The sequence below is a fragment of the Mugil cephalus genome, chromosome 2 (assembly GCF_022458985.1).
Source record: "Mugil cephalus isolate CIBA_MC_2020 chromosome 2, CIBA_Mcephalus_1.1, whole genome shotgun sequence".
NCBI classification, from domain to species: Eukaryota; Metazoa; Chordata; class Actinopteri; order Mugiliformes; family Mugilidae; genus Mugil; species Mugil cephalus.
The window spans coordinates 4,001,647-4,025,417 of record NC_061771.1 but is presented as its reverse complement, the minus strand read 5'-3'; the positions used below and the strand labels follow the sequence as shown (position 1 = coordinate 4,025,417).

Below are 23,771 nucleotides of genomic sequence, written 5' to 3'. Positions count from 1 at the left end.
TGTAATTGTGGATCATTAAAGTCTATTTAAGTCTAATCTAATGCTGTTGAACTTCTGCTTACACAATTTGAATGCAGGACTCTTTCTTGTAACCATTTACCTTTATAGCTTAAAGGTGCAGCTTTTACTTAAGTAAGAGATCTCAGTAGGTTTCTCCTTCAACCATTAACTATAAAACCCACCATGGTGGTCAGTAATAGTCACTGTTGGTGACTATGCTGGTGACTATGCTCATGCCTCAGAACATTTCATTTCATATCATGTCATATCATTACTGCTGGCCTGTTCCTTAAGGGCCTTTTCAGTCTGGTACTAAATCCAAAAGGTGTTTAAGAAAGGCAGCTTCAGAACTAAAGAAGCTACTCAGATGTGTGGTGGAACGTCTTCTTAAAACTGAAGTCCAGTTGTGTTTTTTTTAGCATCCTGTACCATGTTAACCACAGAGCCACTGGGCTGCTAATCATAGCAATAAGCTTAATAAAGATTTTTTCTGTGCATACAGCAGTAAAACACTGTTATCTTGCAAGCTGCGTAGTATGGTTTTCATGGGTGAAACATGGATGGTCAACAGAATAAATAGTAACACGATTGCAATAGCTAATAAAGTTTATTTGTCTATTTCAGAAAAAAGTTAAACAATAATTACAACAAAGAACCAAATAAACCTCAAAGGGCAGTAAAAATATACGAAATACAATAATACCGCACTTCCAGGGCCTGTTACACAAAGCAGAATTAACAAGGAAAGTTGGATAAGCCAGAAACACACCGTTACTCAGTGGCGTGCTCAAGCCAGCTCTGAAACTCTGGTTTGTGAGACAGGGCCCAGTTATCAGAAGACAGCACGACAGCCTGGCCGATCGAGTGAAATGCTTGGTCCTTCAATCAAAAGAAATAATGACAAAGTAATTTTTAAATGTTTTTCCTTCCAAAAATACAGCAAAATCACAAAATCAAAAGTACAGCATGTTTACTACATTAAAAGAAACCGGAAAAGCCAGCCACCTCTCAGTTAACATCATACATCATAAACGTCAAAGCAGCCACACCACTAAAAAAAGAAAGCTTCATTTTGTTTTACAAAATTATTTTGACCTGCAGGGTCATCAAAAGCAACCGGGGAGTCAAAAGTGCACCACTACAATGAGGAGTCTTTATACTTGATTGAGAAGAGCAAACTTAACGGAACTCATTATGCCCAACAGATGACAACTTCATAGATACAGACACATATTAAGCCTACTCCTAGATTAAAACAGACCTTTAATTCATGTCTGTGGAAAAATGCCATCCCTATCGCACAAACACAAAAAGAAAATCCTTCTCTGTCCATTTTAAATCTTCAAGCACATTCATGTCACATCAGTAATGCAACTTGGAGCAATGTAAGAAATCTACTATATCAATCTTTAACAACAGTATTTACAATACCTAATGTGTTACTCTTTTAAACAGAGCAGAGCTTAATGTTACACAGTTGGATATTTTGCATTATTTTAATAGCCTGTGGTAGATCAAACATGTCCCTGGATCTCTGTGTTCCTGACAAGAGAGGTGGTCAATACCAGAGTTGTAAGTACGTATAATCTATACATAATAGACCGATACAGAGGGCCAAAAACTGGTATTTAGCATTTTTATCCTCAAAAGGCAAAGACAAAAGCTACAGTTACAGATAAATAGCTACAGTTGGTTTAGGTTCCTTTAACAAAAGCAAGTGAGAAACTGTACAAATTATTAACAATATTGTATGGCAAGACCACTGTGGGACCTTCTCTTTGACCTCCTCAAAGTAACTATGCTGTATCATAGGACTTTGGTCCAATAAACCCAACAAGACTGTATTGTAACACATTCCTTCATAGTCAAATAAGGTGTCAAAGACTGGAAAGTGCAAAATGCATTTGCGCTGTAAAGTTGGTAATTGTATGAAGAGGGGAACAAAAAATAATAATAATAATGATCGCTTATTTCCAAAAGATGATGAGAAGTTAGCCCTGTTACATAATACTCTGATGTTGTACTTTGATATGATTGATCTGAATATGTTCAGCCACTGTGTGTGGGACTGTGTCCTAATTCTACAGGCAAAGAATACGTGTTTCTGTAGCAGAAATATCAGAGATTTTGGTTTACACACATGTAGGTGACGATATAATTGTTGCATGCAGAGGCACTGAGTTCAAAGAGTTTATAGGCCTACAGTATATTCTCTGAACATGCTTACGTTTCACTCAAAATCTGCATTTTCTATTATACAAAATTTAGTATAGACTTCCAAGGTAAGCATTCTTTTCATACAGTTGCATCACCAAATATACTGTACCAATCCATCCATTTACAGTGTATGCATGTATACTTCTTATAATAAGTATATAGGTTGTGAACATTCCATGCAGCATATTAAAAAAAACAAAAAAAACATTCTTTTTAATAATATCACTTGCATGGAAATGGGTGTTTCCATCAAAGAATAACCTGCTGTTTTAGTTTATTGGTTGCTGCTTTAGGGGGGTTGTATGGTGGCTAGTAATACCATCCCAACACAAATGATAAGTCACTGCACTGGGTGCTCCTGTTTTTTGTCTAACTCCGGCTCTGTACTAAACAACCAGTGGTTTTTGTTGATGCTGTTAACCCAACAAAGTATATACTCAGTATACTCAATATACCCACTGAGTTTTCAATACCTCCAGTGTGCACAATGATTAGTCAGTGATTTCAAAACTCCCCAATATGGCCTTGTTCCTACACGTGACATACAAGTGATGTGCTGATTTGATCAAAGTTGTTTACGTCACATGAGACGTCCAGCATTAGGCATCTTTTGACTTTTGTTGTACTGACCTCTCTGTCAACTTCAGCGGGATGTACGCAGAAACAAACTTCACCTAATTCAATTAGAGTATCATTTAAAAGTTGTGTTAAAATCAACTCTCTCAACAGCTTGATCTAAAACTTTCTGGCTAATATGTGAATGCTCCAAGGTGTCTCATCTGTAAACATTTCCAGGGTTAAGCAGACTAGTATAGTACATACAATAGTTACTCTATTATAATATCCGTGGAGGTATAAAATGCAGTGTTTGGCAATAAGTAGAGAGAGAAATGTACAACAACATCTCTGCCTTTGGAGTGCGTGACAGGTAGAGTCGGGGAGACCTGAGGCGTATTCTCTCTATGATTGTACTGATCTTGCATCTCTTATAGAACTGGAGCTGATAATGAAAAGGATGGCCTCTGTGTCACGGCTCGAGGAACAACTAGGTGGACCTGTTATGAACATAGCTGGGTGACTTTCCAATGTGTATTATTCAAACATGTCATGTCTACTGTGCCACTCTAGTTTGTGTCATTGATTCCTAATTACAATACAAACTGCCATGTTGAACACTGAAAATGGACGGTATTTTTGTCAGTCATTGACATATGAAGATTGTCAAAACTAATAAACACCAGTGGCTCTGTGGTGTTAAGGCAACTGTTTCAATGTTCAATAGTTAATAGCTAGCTTGTTTGTTTGTTAGAATAGAAGAATACATGACTAAAAAAAAACAATGAGAATAATGTATTGACGTAATATAGAACTGCCACTCAACAAAAATAATTACTAATGATCTTTGTTATGCTTGAACATCATGGGCTGTAGCTACAACAGATGTGACTCATGGCGTGCTAGACTCATATAAAGAGATGTCCAAATGTGCCTATAGCAGCCTGGATGGTATTAATGACTGATGATGACTGTCCAGAGACATGACAAATCATTGGATATGGCAAAAATGTGAATGTCTGGGCACTGGTGTTTGGAGGTTAGGCTTGTCTCATTGGGCTCATAAGACATTTGGCTGGGAAAATAAGTAAAAGAGTGGGTGGGGGAAGACATTCAAAGGTTCCTCTACTCCTCGTCCATCTCAGCAAGGTCGGAGTTGGAAGGTGGCGTGGATGACTGAAGGTGATTTGAAATGGGTGATGGGCTCAAGGTAGACCCTTGAGGGACGCCGCTTGGAGCAGGGTCGGGAAGGGTCAGGGTTTCAGGAGCAGATTTTTTCCGGGGTCGGTCCTTGGGGACAGAAAGGGACTCTGGGGCGTCAGTGCACATTGGCGTGGAGGGGGCGCTGGCGGGGCCAGTGAGAGCACAAGAGGACAGGGGCGTCTCGCTGATGGAGATCGACGGGGGAAACATCCCAATCTTCTGGTTGGTGGCCTCCTGAATGGCACGCTCAAACTCTCTCACCTCATCCATTGTCATGTCTGGATAGGAGAGAGATCGATTAAGACCAACAAGAGGAAAAATTAGTGAAGTGGATAAGAGTTTATGTAGACCATTTCAGACAAAATGTTGATCAGTGAAGAGCCACATGTATATCATTTTCACAGAACTATCATTTCATTTTTATTTCTTAACCGTTCATGTGAGCACAGTTTGGCTCAATGTGGGACAGAATGAGTGGTGTGAGGACAGTTCAATGGATAGTTACCAACCATTCAAGTATGAGACAAAAAAGGGGCAATGCAGTAAAAAAACAATGAAAAGACATACGCTTGCTTTATCATGGATCTCAATGTCATCCAGAGAAGATGGGTTTGTTGTGGAATGCTCTTGCTGCTCATGGCAAACTTTAATGTTGGTTTTCTCATGCATTTGTTTCTCGTAATCCCGCACGTCATCCCAAGTCATATCTGGAAAAGGGGGGGAGGGGTGGAACGAGGGTCGAAACGTTGATAACTCCTCTACAATGGCAGTCCATTTGTGAAACAGGTTAGGAAGGAGAGGGTTAGGTGAAAATAGTGAGCTTTTTTTTTTTTTTAACTCAAAGCCTAAATGGTTAGAGTGGTAGCTTCCCAGGACCCAGAGAGGTTACAGGGGACAGCAAGACAAATCCGAGCCACACCAGGAAGAAAGGATCAGGCCAAGAGTGGTTCAAGATGAAAGAAAAGCATGAAGAGGTTGCGTCACTGGAAGCAAGGGTTCACTTATTCCACAGGCAAAAATCATTCCCAGTGTGAAACGATTAGGAGTATTTAAAAAAACACATCCAGGGTGTAGGGAGTTGTGGTATAAAGGTTAGTTGTGGTGGAGAAGAGAGGAATATGTTTCATGGCAAAGATAATGGCGTTATTATCTCAAGGCCCTACAGCTATGGAAAAAGCTCAGCAGCCTAGAGTGAGTACATGCGTTGCAGCCACTTATGAGCGCAAACAGGGCTGGCTGTTGTGCTGCCAGACACTCAGAGAAACAGACAGAGGACACGTTCATGGTTCTGTGCATGCATTCATCAGTGCACATTTCCAATTCATATGGCTGCAGAGAATCAGTTTGTAAAGTGTATTACCAAAGACACGTGTTTTTTTTTTTTTTATTAATTCAGTTAATAGGAGCTTCACTACCATTGAATCTACTCATTATATAAATAGTTTTTGATGCATAAGCGGATACCTATGGATTTCTGATGATGATTTCTGGAAAGTGTTTGTAATTAGTGGGTTAGTGGTGAGCGGAGGATCCATGCTGTAGGGGAATAAACAAGACTAGCAGTGACCAGGTTAGAAGAAGGTTGAACAATCATGTTCATGCACGCTGAGAAATAAACAGCAATCAGAGTACAGTACAACAACAGTTTAAAGAATAATCTGTAACAGTTAGAAAAGCAAACGCTTTAATGACTGAAGTGACTTTAAAATGTGCTCGCACACCTACCTATCCATTCATCCACCCAGGCAAATGCTTGTCTGTGACCCAGCAGCAACACATCCCGAACCACCTGCAACACAATACAATGATGGTCAAATAGTTTCTCATCCATCTATTGTTAAATGCCATAGTATAATATATATGATACAACAAATTCCAAGATTTATTTTATACAGGTGCATCGTTTTCATCATTTCAGTTTTGGAATCCTATCTACGTTGTCTCTAAATCACAGATGAATTTCATTTAAAGATTTATAAAAATGGAAATAATGCCAACCTGGAAATGAGCCATGAGCACACAATCAGGCATAACATTATGACCACCTGACCAGACCATTGGTTCAATGGTTTTAATGTTATGACTGATCGGTGTATATGTTTGAGACATTCAGAGCAGATGATACAACATGTGAAAACATATTGTATTAATTTGTTGTATCTATTGTCTGCATTACATGTGTGTGTGTCCAGTGTTTACATGGACTTCAGTATCCCAAGATTAACCAGGCTTCTGATGCCTTCCATTGTAGCGTTTGCACAAGTAAACATGGTATCTTGAATAAGTCTTTGTCTTGTTTTGAGAAACCTAGTTACATAAGCTGGAGTACCCTAAAAGAACCCTGAATAAAATCCAAACTGGAGCAATGCTCTCACCTTGTGTACAAACTGCTCCACCCGTGTCTGCAGGCCCCACACCTCAAACTTGACCGTGACCAGTTTGTATGAGCACATGATGGGATCCTGCGTGTCCCTCCAGCCCTCCTGAAGGATCCCCCGCGATGTCTTCTCTGACTTGAAATATCGCAAATCCTGCAGTAGCGGAGCACAGAACACACACACACACACACACACACGGACGCTTAATATTACAATAATCAATGTTGATCTTCAGGCAGCGTTGTTTCTTTAATCCAGATGAGAGATGGACTAAAGATAGAGTCTAAACTTAGATACACGGCTGAATGACAGCATTAAATACAATCTGCATTACTCTCTGAGATCCTTAGAAAGTCCAGGCTCATTAGAGCTCAGGCAACCTGTCATTACACACCTATGAAGATTATTTTTAAAGCCTTTTTTTTCCAGAACAGAGCCTGTCAACTGAGAGAGGCTTCACATTTATGGATATGCAAAATGGGGAAAAGTAGAAAGCAGTTGCAAGATGAATTCGAGTGAGACCTCAACTTAACTGCTAACAGCTATATCTAATATATTATTTTCCTTGTGTAGGGTAAAACAAGGCAGACAGAGAAAACCACCTCAGGAAGAACGGGAGAGAAACTGAAATCCCACCATGTCATCTATATCACAGCTCCAAGTACTACACTTACACCTCTCCAGTGGCAGCCATGACACACACCTACACAAGCTCACCTCAGACTCTTTGTAGTAGCGCTCAGGGATCTCGTCGTAGGCAATGTCGATATAGCACACCTCCCTCTCCTGATCCTTCAGCTCGGTGTCGAAGATCTGAAAAAACAGAGCACACGGGTTTGCCAGAGCTCGCTGCAGAGTAACCTCCACACAGTCACACTGTATACTACTCACTGGCTGACTCAACCACTGGAACGTACTCAAACTGTTACTAATGCTTGACTGTTTATCCCGCCACTCTGTTCCCACGCCAGTAGAGGCACATGTTGTCATCGCCTTCACGGCCATTAGGGGTCGCTCTCAGTCCACGTCTTCAGGCGGGTGCTGCAGCTCACTGCAGTGTCATATGTTGATAAGTACGCCGGCTGTACAAAATGTGAGTTCCATTTTTTATTTTACTTATTATTTCTCACGCTGTTGATTAACATGGACCTTTCATCTTCGCATGCTTACTTTTAAATGAATGCGAGTATGTACGTGTCCCTGTATCAGCCACCCACAGCCAGAGGTTAGAGACCACAGGCCTCATTAGGAGATTTACTCCAATTTAACAGCATGAACAGACTGGCTGACGGAAGATTAAACCGTGTAAAGTAAATGTTAATGTGGAGCTTTACTTGTGCGCGTTATGGGCTGAACCTTGTGGCAGTTAAATACTGTGACTGTTATTGCATTCTGAAGAGGAGGCGAGGCAGAAGGAATGACAGAGAGGAAAATAGTTTACGGTTGGATTTGTGTAAACAGATGAGAAAAGGAGTGAAACGTCTGCAGTGAGTGTGGGTCTGCAAATATGAAACGCACTAATGTCCTGGGAGAAATCTTCATTTTTAAATTATGTAGTATGGAGTTTCATGCAAATGGTTGGTTTTAGTACAGCAGTGCCCAGTAGCTTTTTTTTTGATAAAAACAGAGAAAATACTAATAGATATAAGACATTAATGTCTTCATAGGCACACAATTATAATTTTTTTATTCATGTGTGTATAGGTGAGTGAACTAATTTCCAAATAATTATTTTGTTGGCTTGGGTACGACCAGAGAGAAGAACACAAATGAGCACTGAACACCTGAATGAAGAATGTCACATTGAATATACCACCTCTCTGCTCATTTACAGCAGTTTCATGCTATCATCCGTCTTCATGCAATCCATGTTACACACCGTTTTTATTCCACATTTCAATTCAATTCAACTTTATTTTTATAGCGTCTGCTGACGTCCAACCAGGTAGAGACAGAAAGAAGAGAAAAGAGAGGCGTCACCTTGACGCCAAGACAGCCCTACTCTGACCTTCACTTTAATCTTAGCTCTGTTCTTCTTCTCCTAACGTGAGGATATGCAATCCTTCCCAGGAGCGCTGGTTCAGGGCGTATAATCCTAAAGTCTATATGCTCAGAGCTCTACCATCTTTATTTTTTTTCCCTTTTGCTCTCTGTTGATATTGTACCTTTTCTGCTCCTTCACCAAGTGTACACATTTCATCTGGTAGTTAATGTCGTACTTGTGCCTGGGAGACCAGAAGGCAGTTTAAAAAAAAATAATGGGATAAAAAGTTTCCAAAAACTGAGCGCGCCTAAAAAAAAAAAAAAAAAAGAAAGAAGAAAAAAACAGAAACAGATGTGCTTTGTCATGGTGATTGCTACGTAGTTTATGTGTCTCTGGAGAGATTACAAGAGCAACAGGAGCCTGAGTCTGAACTCGGCCGTACGTGTGTGTGTATGTCTTTTGATACGTCACATACTGTTACCACACCCTCCATTCAAAAAGTGCATGATGTCCACTCACACACCCACTCATTTCCTGTCCACAAAGCCATGATTTTCCCTTCCTTTCTTAGGCGACTCCTCTTTATTAAGAGCTTACATGCAGCGTGAAGTCAAGCTGGGTGCACAAATGCATGTTATTTCAAAATAAAAGACACTTGTTCAGTGTTTCTGCCATATTAAATCTTCAAGACAAAGCAACAGACATCTGCAGTCTTATTATTTCACAGCATCATTTATGACAGACATCCATCTTCTGCACATAAACTGGTTATACACCATCATAAAACATGCAAAGCTTCTTGTTTATTTGCACTGACGATGTTACACGAAGCTGCACAGGTCTGTTATTGAATCTCTGACTGAGGCTGTCAGCTCGTATCCAAACGGAGTCACATATTTAAGCGTGATCGTGAAGTTTTATTTATGACGCGCATTTATTGAAGGCAAATTGTGTTGTAAGAAAACTGTCTAAGCAGTGTTTGATTTACAACCTTGTCTTGTCAAACCAAGCAAGCATCGATCTAAAACGTCACTCCACGCTTAGTGCAGACTGGCGGTTTCTGTCGCCCCGCTTTGTGAGAACACAAAAACTACAGACGCCACATCAACGCGACACCCGAGGCACCGACTCTCAGCGTGCACTTCACCCAGCGAACACCACCACCACCGGCCTTGATGCCAAACATTAAGACAGTCAAATTAATCTGATGCCCACCCACCGTCATTAACTGTGTTTCAAGCTATTTGTCTGCTACACACCACTCCACCGTCCCTCTTCATCACTGTCCAAACCCTGGCAGCCTTTCATTTGATGACTAATGCCCCAGTAAAATGGAGCGAGGAGAGTGAGCAGTCCAGCAGCCCAAATGAAATTAGCTGTCCAACAAGTCGAGCACTTTTTGGCAACACTCTCCAGGCTCATGTACTGTTGGCATTGCGATGCAGTATGATGTGATTGCACGGGAGGGTCTGGGACTCACCAAAGAGGCCTGAAAATTTTTGCTTTTGTGGTTGTCTTCTTTTCTAGCATATGCATGCTCAACGTGCTATTCTGTTTTGAACGGTCTTGTTTTGCTTTACATATTTCCGTAATGAGAAAGTGAGGAGACTTGTGTGGGAGGTCGTGGCTGAATGGTTAACTCACTGGGCCTATGGGCTGAGTTTATGTCAACAGAGGAATGAGAAATAAAAACAGCAATGTATTTAAAGCTGTGGTTATCAAATTGGTGTGGCAGCGACAGAGTTTGCTCTTTATTTTCTACCTTTATTTCGCAAAAAGGCTCCTTACCCATAACAACCGACCATGGCAAGTTCAGTTTACAGTGCAGGCTTTACACGTAGAGCCCCGAAATCACAGATTTGCCTCAAAGTAGTCTGCAATCTGTGACACTGTGTGACCATCAGACCATCTGGGAGATTCAAAGCACCATTCAAAGCTCCTTTCACACACACACACTGGACTCACGTTGTCATTGCATCCTTTGTTGTCCTCGTATTTTGTCTCTATGTGGATGGAAAACTTGGGCAGGAATGAGCACTGCGGATTAAAACAGGAAAAGATATTAAAGCACGAAAAAAGCAACTGATGTTCTGAACAGAACTAGGTAATTTTTTTGAAAACATTTAAAGAGGGAAAACAGAAATCATGAACAGTCCATTATACAGAGAGTTAGCACTGGTTCACTTCTTGGAATAATCTAGACTAGGTTATATGCTTGGAGTTCATTTGTACTCGGACATCTGTTTGAAAGTAGCCAGTCCTACATGCTTTGTTGTAACTGCTCTCAAAGTGACTGTCAGTGCTGCTTTTGGAACTTCCCGCATCTATTATGTTTTCTCTTTTTACCCAAGCGGTGGACCACAGTTTCCATCTCTGACAAAAGCAAAGACAGCTTTTAAGACTCATGTGAGACTTTTGCGTAAAGACTAATCTTGTACAGGGGTATTTACATTGACTCACACATGAACAAAACATTTTCTCCCACATAAGCATTCTGTTTCTGTCACAACATTGCCCTTTTTCCTGTCTTCTATCAGCACCCTAAAGAAGCATGACTCATCAGCATTTCTCACTGTGCACAACAGAAACCTTATCGCGAAGCCTAATCACATGGAAGTGTGTCCTGAATGCCATCGGCTTGTTTTGCCAAAGCTTCATATGTTTCAAGTTAATCACAGGTCACTTCCGCTTATTTGCCAGGCCCATGCTCACCGGTGGCTAAGTTAACTTGTCTGGGTCAAGGCAGGAATAGAAGATGCAGGTTTCTAACAGATCTAATTTCTTTGTGGAGTTATTCAGTTAAGTGCCAGAGGCTGGGGCTTTATGCAGCAGAAGACTCCGTAATTGACTTCTGTAAGCAGACATTACAATTTCTGAAAGAGAGCACCACAGATGCTCCAATATGTAAATGTTTGCATCTTTTGACATGATGCAAGCTGTCAGGCCCTTCAAACATGTACATAAACACTTAGTAATTAAGAATAGTGGAAGAGTGACTGCAGGAGTGGCTTTGGATACAGCAAATGTTTAGTGTGCATGTGCTCAAACTGAAGAGAGGAGGAGAGCTTGCTGGTTTTCTTATTCTTCTGGTGTCATCTATGTAACTCAACTCGCCAGATGTTTATTACATAGACTAGAATATCATTCTCAGACACTCTTTGGACAAGTGGCTGTCTGTCACAGGCTAGCTTTGGCCTATTACATGAAAAAAAAAAAAAAAAAAAAAAAAAAAAAACTAGCAAGCAGTCTGTCACATCCAGCTCAGTGGCACCTGGCCATGCTTAACTCTATCTCTGTTTTTTGGGCATTCCCTATTTTACTTTGAAAGTTACCATACTTAACTGTCCTGTCCCGTTCAGGTGGTTGCTGGCCCGATTGTTGGCAACTCCCTTGTGTATATCACCTGTCTTTCAATGTCTTCCTCATATTTAGCCTCCCTTTCCACTGTGTCAGTCCTTCTGTCAGTTCTTGTGTTGTAAACGTACCAGCCTTTATTAAACTGGTGTGTTTAACGCTTTTGATTTGCTCCTCATATTTTCTGGATTTTGTCTTTGACAGTATTTTTCAAGACTTTTCATCCACCACCTATGTCTTGGGTTGTGTGCCTGAGTCCTCCTCAACCAGACCTTTATCTTACAGTTAAAGTAGCAAGGTTATTTATCGGGATGTCCCGATACCACTTTGTCAGAGCCAGTATATTTGACTAATACTGATGGTGCATTCACTCTATGAGTGATAAAAGCTACAACTAGGTCAGCATTGTAAGCAATACTGATGCAATAGACAGTGGATAGCTACTCAATTGTTCTGTGACGTCATGAATGATGGCTTGGAACAGGCAATTATATACATTTCATAGGGGAACAGAGTGGTGCATCTGACCTGACAGAATCATGAGTGCCAACACAAGTACTTAATAATAGCCAATAGTACTCAAATGCAGGCATATATATGGATAATAATCCCACTAGCACGTACTAGGTGATCCTCCAACAGGTCAGCCTGGGGTGTTTTACAGGCTGGTTGAGCTGCATCTCAATGCTTCAATAGGTTAAGGAAGAATGTTTAAAATGCCACCACATTGGAACCCGTTTAGCCATTGTAATTTAATTGTTTTAGGGGGTTAATTGGCAATTGGAAGTTCAGCTAGGATTACACATTGTTGCTACGTACTGCTGCCTCCTACCTGTGCATTTAATGGTAGTTATGTATTGGTTATGTATTGTTCCCTTAGATTGTATGAGTATAGGCGTAGGGAAAATATGCACATAAATGTCTCACGCTATGGCAGACACACTAACGTACATATTTCCTCACAGGACACTGACTGGTGGAACCACTGTTAAACCAAGAGGGAATCGTTTGAAGCCTGGTAAGATGGATCTCCATGTAATCTTGTGATGCTGAGAAATGCAGCGCTCTATGCGGTTGAAGATCTGTCCTTTTTTTCAAAAAAAAAAAAAAAAAAGTTTGATTGGTAGTAAAAAAATGTGAAATGTGAAATACTTACAGTATATTCTTCACCATAATGTGGAGTGGCAGATGTGAAGTCAGGGCAGAGAAAGACACAACAGGCAAACAGTTAATTACACAGCCTTCAAAGACTTTCCACTGTACTGATACTTACAAGAAATACGTAAAAACATTACTGACACATATCTAATACATCTTATCATCTCCTCCTAGGTGACCTTCTTCTCTAGCAATTTGCTCTCATCAAAACCAAATTCCCTTTTATCTATGTTCCTCGTCTTGTGACACTTCTCTTTAATGATCACAGCCATTAAAGCTTCACAGGAATATGTCCTGGGAACTGCGGCTCTGATCACTGCACTCCTGATTACTAGCTGCTCGTAATGTTGCTGGTTCAAACAGCGCAGCTTATCTGCTAGTCCGTGTGGATAAAAAACAAACAAACAAACAAATAAAAACATTTGCATCATGGCAAAACTACCGACATGTAAACGCGTGGCAGCTTTTTATCACGTTTTCATGTCAATAACACGTTCATGCTTTCTCACATCGGGCCCGCTGGCAAACTGTGACAGGACAGTGTGATCAGTGTTTTGTCGTGACATTTGAGTTATCTTTCAATGTTGTGTGTCAACATTAAGGGCCCTTGGGGGTTTTGCCCTTTTTAACAAACGATCTTGCCCATGTGAACTAAGCGATTGTTGAAAACCTTCCATTTTTATTTACACGACATTTTTTCTAAAGATGCCTTCAAACTGTCATTACCAAAGTCACAGCATCCAGCTCATGATCCAAGGTATCTAAACTATCTACATAAAAATCCTGCAGCTACACGTCCATGCCTTTCAGATTACATATGAAGCAAGTGAAACTTGAGCATGTTTGTTTAGCCAGCTTATGTCTAGGGGCACTAGCTGATGTCTTAGCTGTCTTGGACTGTGCTTTTGTTTTCTCTGTGCTTCTTAACAACTCACTACTGTCTTTTCACACTACTCCACTTCACTAAAAACATTCAGATAAGTGTTTACACCAAGCGCTGAGTGATGAGTAAACTGTGGACCGGAAAAATTGTAAGCAGATTTTTTTTTTAAATATCACAATCACAATGCACAATGAGTGCGGTGATGAGCTCACAGTTTCACCTGACACGTATTAGAGTTCCACAGAAGGAATCTTTGTGTTACAGCAGCCAACTGGATTTGATACAATCCCAGTGGTGACCAAGTGGCAAACACATGTACACTACAGTATACTCACCTGTAATGGTGTAAGGGTAGTAGTTCCAGGCTTTCTCCGTCACGTAGAAGATTTTGGGAACCACTGCTCGAGCCCAGCTGGGCAACTTACTGCAGAGAGACATTGAGACGGACACAGACAAAAGGAGGAAAGAGACTGTGAGACAGTGAAGGAGGAGGAAAACTTATTCCACTTATGAAAAGGAAAATGAAAGGAAAAGGAAAATGTGCTCCTGCGAATATGGTATCGGGTGGAAAGACTCCCACAAAGCTTTGACTTACAGAAGAGACAAAAAACACATTCTCTACAAATGAAGCATTAACCAAAGGTGTTGAAAGATTTAACAACAACTCTGGAAATGCAAAACCAAAGCCAGGGACACAAATGTAAGTGTCCATAAATATAATCTTAGTGTGACTCACAATCTATTTGGCAAGTTTTACTGGAGAGGAACGTCCTCTTCATGTTTGCACAGTTACAAACACTTGTGGAAGCTGCCCGGGACAATCACTATTTTTCTTCTGGATAGTGATCAGCTCCACTGGAGCAGTTGATAGTAGAGGAATTTATGGAACTCAAAGGCACCTCAGTGGGGGCAGTGAGGGAGTAAGTGCTGCTCTTTAATCGTATCGTCACCGCTTGTATGTCTACATGCTCGGAGAGAGAAACAAAACTCCAAACTATCATTTTAGGGCGTCTTAAGGTCCTAGTCTGAGCCCGTTATCCCCTTTTGGCACCCTGCAGACCTGCATTATTCATCACGTGTTCATTGTTCATAGGGTTTCAACACCATTTCATTTTGAACTTGGGTAAGGTTATAATCAAGGCTGCACTCAGAATTTATTTATGAGATGTGTCAAACATAAACGTGTACAGGTGTCCATGTAGCCTGCATTGATCTCCAACTTCTTTGACTGATACAAAAAGCAGTTTCTTGACGAGGACAAAAACGGCGCACTGTGATCACTGTGAATAAAGTCAACCTCCAAAGCTGGCAGGCTCTCGCTCGCTCTCTCTCTCTCCGTTTCCCCCAACAAAAGAGACTGTCACTCCTCCCACTCCTCCATCTGTTGATTTCTCCCATTCCTTCCTTGGTCTTTTAAATATCTTTGCCAATTTCTGCTGCGAAAGAGCCTAGTTTGCCAAGCGAGGAAGCGTGATGGGTGGCTGCTTTCATGCCAAAGTTGGTGTTTGTGTTTACGAAGAAAAAAAAAAATGTTGCCATCCAAGGAAAGGCAACATTTTACTCAGTCAAGCACTCAATCATCCCCTCTCTGGTCTTGATGGAGGATACTGACAGAACAAACATGGGGAACAATGTTCAGGTTGGATAGGATGAGGCAAGAGAGTTGAAGTTGAAGTTGAAGTTGATGTGCGACAGAAGTCCAGACTGACTTTCCTGCTGGTGGATCAAAGCTAAACGTGGGGTCTTTGCAGGGCAGATGGATGGACAGTACAAAGGCAAAGTGATATTGCCTTATGCGATGCCACAAAAAATTGTTCAATTTACTATGCCTCACCAACCAGGAACAATGTTACTGATATAAAGCTGCAGATGTTAGCTCTCAATCTTCCTTCTTCAGACTTCACAGTCAAATATTCTCTATCAGGAGACACATGTAGCTTTTGGATTCTGGCAGACATGCAAGCAGACTAATATACAACATGTCATATGAGTGTTCTTTTATCTTAACAAAATGTCAGCTGTTCTGAAAAGGTCAACACTTTTTATTCTCCATTTAAAAGCAGACAGTTGGTGGTTTCCTTCTTTCTTGCTTGGCCTCAACGAAAATCCCCTCCACATATACATACAGTATATAAATTGTTTGCTGCTAGCCTGTGATCGTAAATGTACCGGCCCGGAGCAAGTAAATAGTGTTCTTTGGTCTGATATGATTTAGTCTAGGAAGTCTAAAGCTTTGAATTTGCATGCGAAGACAATAGAGCCTTATTTATAACAAAACAGGATTTAGTCTTTAGTATTCATCCTATGATCTCCAAATTGTCCAAACAATGCCTCAACAATTGAGTCTAAATGAATAATAGGGACAAACATATTTTGAATTACAGTAGTTTAATATTGAGCTATAACAGGAAACACTATAACTGGCAACCGTGAAATGGCTGGAATGTATCAACAACAGCCTTTGTCCACAGTGCACTGTGGTCGCAGTCAAGGAGAAGTTGAAGGGAGTAGTTGCAGTAAGATGAAAGCAGTGGAGATATGACTGAGACTTGGAGAGAGAGATATCTCAGTGGAAAGTGAAGCAACATTACCAACCTGGACTAAAGAAAGGGTAGCTTACTGCTATCATGGAAAGCAAAACAAAACACATATAACGACAGTAACAACATATTACTAAATTGTGGCAATACAATGTAACACCACAAAACTTTCATAAACTATCTTTGGGGCACGAGGACAGGTCATGTTGTGGCTAGTTGGGTGGAAATGCTCCTAAAAAGCGAAGCCAGGAAATGGGGCAAAATAGGCATTAGATCATTTCTTTTTTCAAGCACGGTTTCTGTCATTGTAAGTTGTTAATATAACGCTGGTGCATACGCAAGTGTAAATTATTCAGAGAAGTTTTTTTTTTGACGCTATAGAAACAGGATATGACGTCATGACTACTACCAGTTGCCATGCCAACCGCTCTGTGATGCGTAAGACCGTGAGAGTAGGAAAAAAGAAATGAATTTTTTGAATGAATGAATTTTTAACTGGTGGAGGTAGAGCAGAGCATAGTATTAAATGAATGGAAACTCAAGTGAATCTGGAGGAAGTGTGGGTGGGTGATTGATGTCGTGGCTCCATTCTACAACCAGACTGATAACACTTTGGCTTCAAAGTCGCAAGATGCCGCCACCCATGACAATAGCCTCAGTTTGGCTAATGCTAGGAAGTGGGGTCACATTGTCCATACCGTTAGCCTAATAGCATAATTATATTAACTTGGCATCACCACACAAAAAAAGCATACCAGGATAACAACAAAAACAATTACTCAGTCAGTTAGTATACTGTAAAAAAGTAAGTGGTAAAAAGTGGCAGAAAGGTGGCCCTTTTGATTACACAGCAGACATTTCATGGTTCAGCACTGGATCAGTCCCACATGTTTCTGCCCATCTTAATGAGTTGAACCGAGAAAGATGCAAAAATATTGGCCAGTTTTGAAAGGAACTACACTTTAATAAAATAATCCACTTCTTACTTTCCTAATTCAAGTTGAAACAGGAAAGAAATTCTACCTGGCCCTGTGTACTGCCCTTTGCTTTCTTTCACTCCTCTGCAGAGCAGAGCTGTGCTGACTCAGCATAATTAGTTCCCCAGCATTGCGAACGCTGACACAGGTATTTGTGATCAGACAAATGGCCTACAGCGTCTCTGCCTCCTTTCCATTTTCTCCCTCTCTTTCCCTTGGTTTGCCTCTGTCCCTTGCACTGTCATTATTTTCCCCCTTTATTTTCTTTCACACATGGTCTATCCTTACATCCGTCACCTCTGTTTGATTCATGCTCAAGACCGCTGTAACAAAACTGTTTGTGTGTGGAACAAGGTCCACAAAGAGGCTAGTGTGATGCACCAGTGTAGGGTGTCTAGAGCTGGGATAAACAATCTTATCAAAAGACTGAATGAAATCCAAGTTACACACTGTGGACTGATCACACATCAGCAGGGGTAAACTAGCAGGGACAAGCTCCACTGACCTGTTGAGGTAGACTCGTTTCTCTGTGAACTGTCCTTGGCCATGCGCCGGGTCTTCATACGGTTCGTTCTGGACGACCTCCACCCCTTCTCCTCGGTCACTCTGCTCATGGCTGTGTTTGCTGATCATGTACAGCTGCCCAATCCGGTACTGAAGCAGGAAAAAACACATACACACAAGAAGATAAGTAAAAGAACAGGAAACCCTGAGACATCCGCACTTAGCGTGGCAAGCATGGAGCATTTTACACTCAAAGTGAAATACAGAAGTCAAGTCAAGTGAAGTCACTTAATTATTATTATTATTTAAAACAACAGAAGTCGACCCAAAGTGCTTTCCAGTCAGATATGATACAAACATCTGCCTCCCTACACGTAAAACCCCAATACAGAAGAACACAACAACAACAATGAAAGACCAATAAAAAGTAACAAAGGCCAATAAAATATTAGAATAAAAGAACAATAAGAGAGTGAGTAAAATGCAACAGGAGATAATAAAAAATAAAAATCAGTTTCAAACAGGCCAGACAGAACTGGCCATAGGGCAACCTCAGACCCAACTAAAAGCAAGGGAAAAAGGTCATCAAGATTAAGTCAAGTGTCAAACTTAGAAACCATTTAGGAACTTTTCTGAAGCTTATTCTCAACAATCTGTTAAATGGACCTTGTGGAGATATTTTGTATTGATGACCCTGACGAGTCTTGACCTGTCCACAAGATATTCTTTATTTGACAGGGTCAAGAATAGACATTTAAATTTAAATGTGTTCACAGACACCGCATACAATTTTCCCCCCCATGTCTTGCCATTAAGCTAAATGGCGACAGAATCTGGAGGCAATCATTTTCCATTCATTTCACCTGCACAAAATCTGACACAAGCTGAAGCCATGCCTCCAGATAAATAATAATCCATGAAAATTGAATTTTAAGTTCTTTCCTCCAAGATATAAAAAGAGGTTCAGGTAAGTTTGTCCATGTATTGCACATCTGCTTAGGTTGGTGCAAACTATCATTCTCTATTTATTGTATTTATTTTGTGAGCCTTATTTTTACGACTTCCTAGAGAAAAAGGTCAAAAAGACAAATCAAATTGCCTCTTCTGCATTAATGCATCTTCGATAAAAGGTCAGATCTGCAGTTTGGTTTTGGTGAAACTACTGGGTTTATCTGGATTTTTCATGGAAGCAGACACATCATCTTTTCATTTTCTGGCGCTCACTGTCAATATGTGTGTGTATGTGTGTGTGTGGGAGACACACATTATATGAGTTGTATTGTTGCATTTCTATTTATTTAAATTTTCCTTAAAGGCAGTAAATCTAGAATGACAAATGTGTGTTTGCTTTGCAAACACTACTTCTAGTTTAATAAAGATGCTCTGCAGGAAGTTTGCATCATTTAATCAATCAATATTGAGATATTAAAGACAGCTCCTCTGCTTGCATTCTCTAAATTCAAAGCTTCTGTTTGCTAAAAATAAATAAATAAAAATGAAAAGCAGAAATGAAACATATGGACAAGAGGGTTAAAAAAGGAGCTTGTGTACTGAGAGTCTGGGGAGCATCAAAGGAGGCCACCTTTAAGTGCTTAAATGAGATTGAGGGGTACACAACTACGACTCAGTGAGTACGAGAGACACAAGAGAAAAGAGATGATTTGATCATGGCAGCTTCTAATCTTTCTCATCTGTGAAGGAGTGAGGCTGCTCTCTGCTTCCTGCTCAGTCCTCATCATTGACAGCATATACTCATCATATGCTTTCGTTTGAGCCCTACTCTCCCACACACAAGTTAAAAAATGTATGTGTGTGTGTGTGTGTGTGTGTGTGTGTGTGTGGGTACATGTTCTGGACTCCCCACTGTCTCTCTCTCTCCCTGACCTTTACCTGTCTGAGCTGTGAAATGCTTTCAGGGGAAAACATGAGATGGTCTCTGAATGGTTTCAGCAGCTAGCTGCAGTTGTGAATCTCTATGGGATACACCTATTTGCAGGTATGAGAGAAAATAAATGAAACAATTAGGTAAAACCCCCAAAGTCATTAATCCAAGTAGTGGAAGGATGCAAAAAAAGGCTGTCCAGTTATGAGGGATTTGCATAGTTAGAGCTTAGGTGCTTGCATGTCAGTGTTTGATGCTGCATGCAATATAAACTCAAAATTAAGCTTTTTTCCTGTCCAGTATACTGGGTCACAACACTGCAAATATACACATATACCTCAGAGTGGATGGGGTCAAATGTGCAAACTTAATATATATCATAATGAACATGTCAAAAAAGTTAGCCTAATTGCTACAAAGTCTGATACAGTATATATGTTGATTTGAATCTAATGAGCCTTCTGCTGAACTGTGTTGACTGTTGCTCAGTCGCTAATTCTACCTCAGGGACAAGAGTGTAAACAGCTGAAAAACAGACAGCCCCAAGACGATATGACGTATATGGCACAAGGGATGAAGTGGTATAGTTTCTGATTAAATATAGGTCCGTTTTGCATCTCACACACTTGTGCGTGCGTCTCACTTATTTACTCCCTTGCTTTATGTGTTGTCACTTCAATGAGAATATGGCTACACTGAAGATCACAGTCTCATTGGAACCTAGAAACACACACATATATCTATCAGAATCAGAATCAGGTGAACAAAATAACACACTCACACCAGCAGACAGAGACTTTGATGTAAAATATAATAATATAATATAAAAAGGTAGGATCAACTCATAAGAAATGTTGTATTTTAACACAAAGTCTTCCTCTGTACAGTTCTCTTGTATATTTAAATCCAGACTGATTTCTCAGTGCACATCATCAGGTCAATCACCAGACGTCTTGAGGCTCAGATGTAGCACCTTGCCTGCGTGGTCTTTGCGGTGGGGTAGTTTCAGTGAGCAAGGACAGTTGCACAATGACTCACTTCCTCTGTACGTGTTTGCTCCAAGGTCCCCCACTCTCTTGGCAGTGCTATGTGTACGGTGGTCAAATGATTTTGTGAACACAACATTCCAGCAGACAGACACAGCAATATATTTAGATAACTACCACTCCCATACTGAAACCACAAAGACACAATAAGTGAAAACATTTCCCTCATCTTGTCTGGCATTGGCATGGCTACCTACCGGGTGGATAGATAACTTAACTTATGAAACAACTGAACTACGTGCCTCTCCAACAAATTCTCAATTTGCATATTCATGGTTTTATTAAGCTTAACAGCAAACAGTTGCTTTTCTACCCATTCAGCAAGTATATGGTTAACCCAAAAGACATTGAATAAAGGCAACTGGACTTGTAGTATTTCTCGAACATGCTTCGCCACTCTAAGTAGTCAATACTTTAATTCTTCTTCAACTCTGAGAGACTGTTGGGATGTTGAGGTTTAAATAGGAGAACTGTTGGTAAGCCCATCAGAAACTTGCTTGACCAGAAACTGGTACCACTAGTTTCCATAATGGCTGAGTACTTACTGGTTAAGAGGGGGGGTTTACCCTATGAATGATGCTCTGAAGCTGGATATACATACACGGCCTAACCCTACACCACTCCGCACCACCCATTTTAAATCGCTATTTACATTGCTAGAAGACGGCCTGAACAAGGTAAAAGGGATCATTTTCTTGGTACTTTTTAGTACCTCCTCTGTGATCGGACCAAAGTAGGTGAATTGGGGCCGAAAATGTGACGTACAACGCTGCTTACTACTGATTGGTCAGAAAAAAAATTGGCATGATGCTGCGCCAGGTACAAAGCAGGATGTTTTGACTGGAGATATGAGTGTTTTTGACTAGTAAGCTGCTCACTTTCAACTTTCTGCTCTCGTGTCAGTATATTATAAAGACTGGAAAAGCAATGGTGTTCTGGACCAACCCAGAGGTGAGGGCTTTTCTGTCCTTGTTGGGAGAAGAGAGTAGTCTATACAGCGGGAGTTGGACGGGACCTCTCGGAACGACAAGCTTTTCCAGTGGATCGCGGATGAGTTGGCCAAACTTATCAGGAAGGTAAAACAAATGAAGGAGAAGCTTAAAAAATGAAGGCTGATTATCAGGCAGCCAAGGGGCACAATAATACACTTGCAAATAATTGGTTGCCGTGGGACTGTAGCTTCCAACATGTAGCATCACATTTACGGTTCCCTTGAAAATGTGTAGCTGGTCAGTACTTTGCTGATGGACTACTACTATAGCTCTTTATACCAGCACATGACAGTAGGCTGCATTCAACGCTCATACCCAACTATCAGTTGGGAGCCTGGGATTAAAGGACACAAGCCTTCAAATCTTTGAATTTTGTATGTTCAGATGAGATCGCGAGAGAAGTCTTCAAAGATATCTCTCTCATCACATTGTTCTGTGACTGATTCACCATGTTGGACTGGCTGGAAAACAGGGGTCTAATTAGTAGCAAAGGTGTGGAGCACACAGTTGAAATGTGGGCCACATATTCTCAAAGTTAGCCAAACAACAGTAAATGGCCGACGGTCAGCTTGAAGACTCACAACTGTAACAAAATGCAAAACAATGACCCCGAACAACGCTACAATGGGGCAACTGCAGTAATTTGATAACTCTGTGGAAATGTATTCATTACTACATGGGCATGAGTCCCTCACACAGGTATAGTGATGCCATCCATTACTGATTCATCCATTAAATTATTAATACATGATTAACCATGGTTGTTTTTACAGCCACTCAAGCCTTCACTCTCTTAAACCAACTAAAGCAGCAGTGGAGCCGAGGCAGAGCAGCAGTAGTTCAGCTGTCATGTCACAAGATTGTTATCAGGCGTAAAGGACATTTTCGGCACTCACAGAATGCCTTCAGGACACTCTGAGTGTCAGCCTCATTTCTGAAATGACCCACACTCAGTGTGATGCCCTGTACAGCACAGCCAGTGCTGCGCTTGTGAAAATAAGGACCTATCTCAGTCTGTTATTTAATACTGATAAAGGGGTAGACACACTCAACCATGTAGGACATGTGCTTAGTATGGATGAGGTCTGTGATGTGTGTGTAACAGGTCGACTTCAGGGACAGGTTGAAGCTAGTCACGATAAATTAGTTATGAAGAATGTCAAGCATTGAAAATCTACACACTTTTAAATATGGCTGGGTTGTATGAGCTAAGATTATGTCATGCTATGTTAAAAATGAAAAAAAAAATACTCTGTTAAGTGTAGCACTGAATGAGTCAATTATCTTTCAGTAAGTGTACAATAACAGAAAGGGTAGGTTGCACAGCACATTGTTGTTGCGCCACAACAAATCGGTTTCTGCAAAACTGCACCTCTGTCTGCTCCATTAATAGAAGTTCACCTTTTCATTGATGCCTCCAATGCAAATGCAGCGTGTCTAAAAACAGCTCTGGGCTGCGGGGAGAGCAGGCCTGCCAGGTTAAGAGCTACTGTAAATAATGCAGATGAACTCCATCCCTCTTTCTCATGCCTCATACAAAGCAAGAGAGGTGAGTGGTGTAGACTCAGTGACACTGAAGAGGTAGAGGACAAACAGAGGACAAGATCAGGAGGGAGATTTTGTGAGTCCTCTCGTCCTGAGGACGAACTTGCCAAGAATGAGAGTGAGGTAGAGACAGACAAGAATAAATGCTTGGGACACAGAGTTACAGAGGCAATGAAGTGTGACATCATCCTAATTCTACCTCGTGTTAGATAAGAGATGTCCTCATCCATCCATCTCGTCATCAGCTTCTATAAATATCAAGGACCTAAGTCATTTAGACCTCTCATGAGGGATGGTGTGATTATTTGAAAACGTTTGAAAATGGACACCATGAATGTCCTCAACTGTCCAGGCCGCTCCATGTTAGGGAGGACTTCCACATCAACCAATGAAATCCAGATGAACTGCCTTGTTATTTCCCCCATTGAAACAAAACAGGCAATCACTTCTGCAAAAGCTGCAGCACTGAAGTACTACTCAACTGTCTATTGTCTCAAATCTTCACAGCGTGATTGATCCTTTAGCTGCATGACGCAGCCAACGCCCGCCTCGT

The 23,771-nt window shown here is 40.9% G+C and overlaps 1 protein-coding gene across 3 annotated transcripts in view; it reads right to left on the bottom strand.

Annotated features, from left to right (window-relative positions):
* Positions 1-588: 588 nt before the first annotated feature.
* LOC125000839 (cytoplasmic phosphatidylinositol transfer protein 1-like) overlaps positions 589-23,771 on the bottom strand; it is a 69,871-nt gene continuing 46,688 nt past the window's right edge. Inside the window, exons 2-10 of one of the 3 annotated variants that reach the window (XM_047576543.1) lie at positions 17,755-17,903; positions 14,068-14,156; positions 12,848-12,855; positions 10,303-10,374; positions 7,071-7,166; positions 6,351-6,506; positions 5,701-5,764; positions 4,543-4,733; positions 4,101-4,253 (exon numbers count right to left, since the gene is read on the bottom strand). In XM_047576543.1, coding sequence (XP_047432499.1) covers positions 4,248-4,253; positions 4,543-4,733; positions 5,701-5,764; positions 6,351-6,506; positions 7,071-7,166; positions 10,303-10,374; positions 12,848-12,855; positions 14,068-14,156; positions 17,755-17,903 — 831 coding nt within the window. In that variant the 3' untranslated portion in view covers positions 4,101-4,247. Of the gene's footprint in view, positions 4,254-4,542; positions 4,734-5,700; positions 5,765-6,350; positions 6,507-7,070; positions 7,167-10,302; positions 10,375-12,847; positions 12,856-14,067; positions 14,157-17,754; positions 17,904-23,771 lie in introns of all 3 variants that reach the window. The other 2 variants (XM_047576553.1, XM_047576535.1) reach the window with 2 other exon arrangements.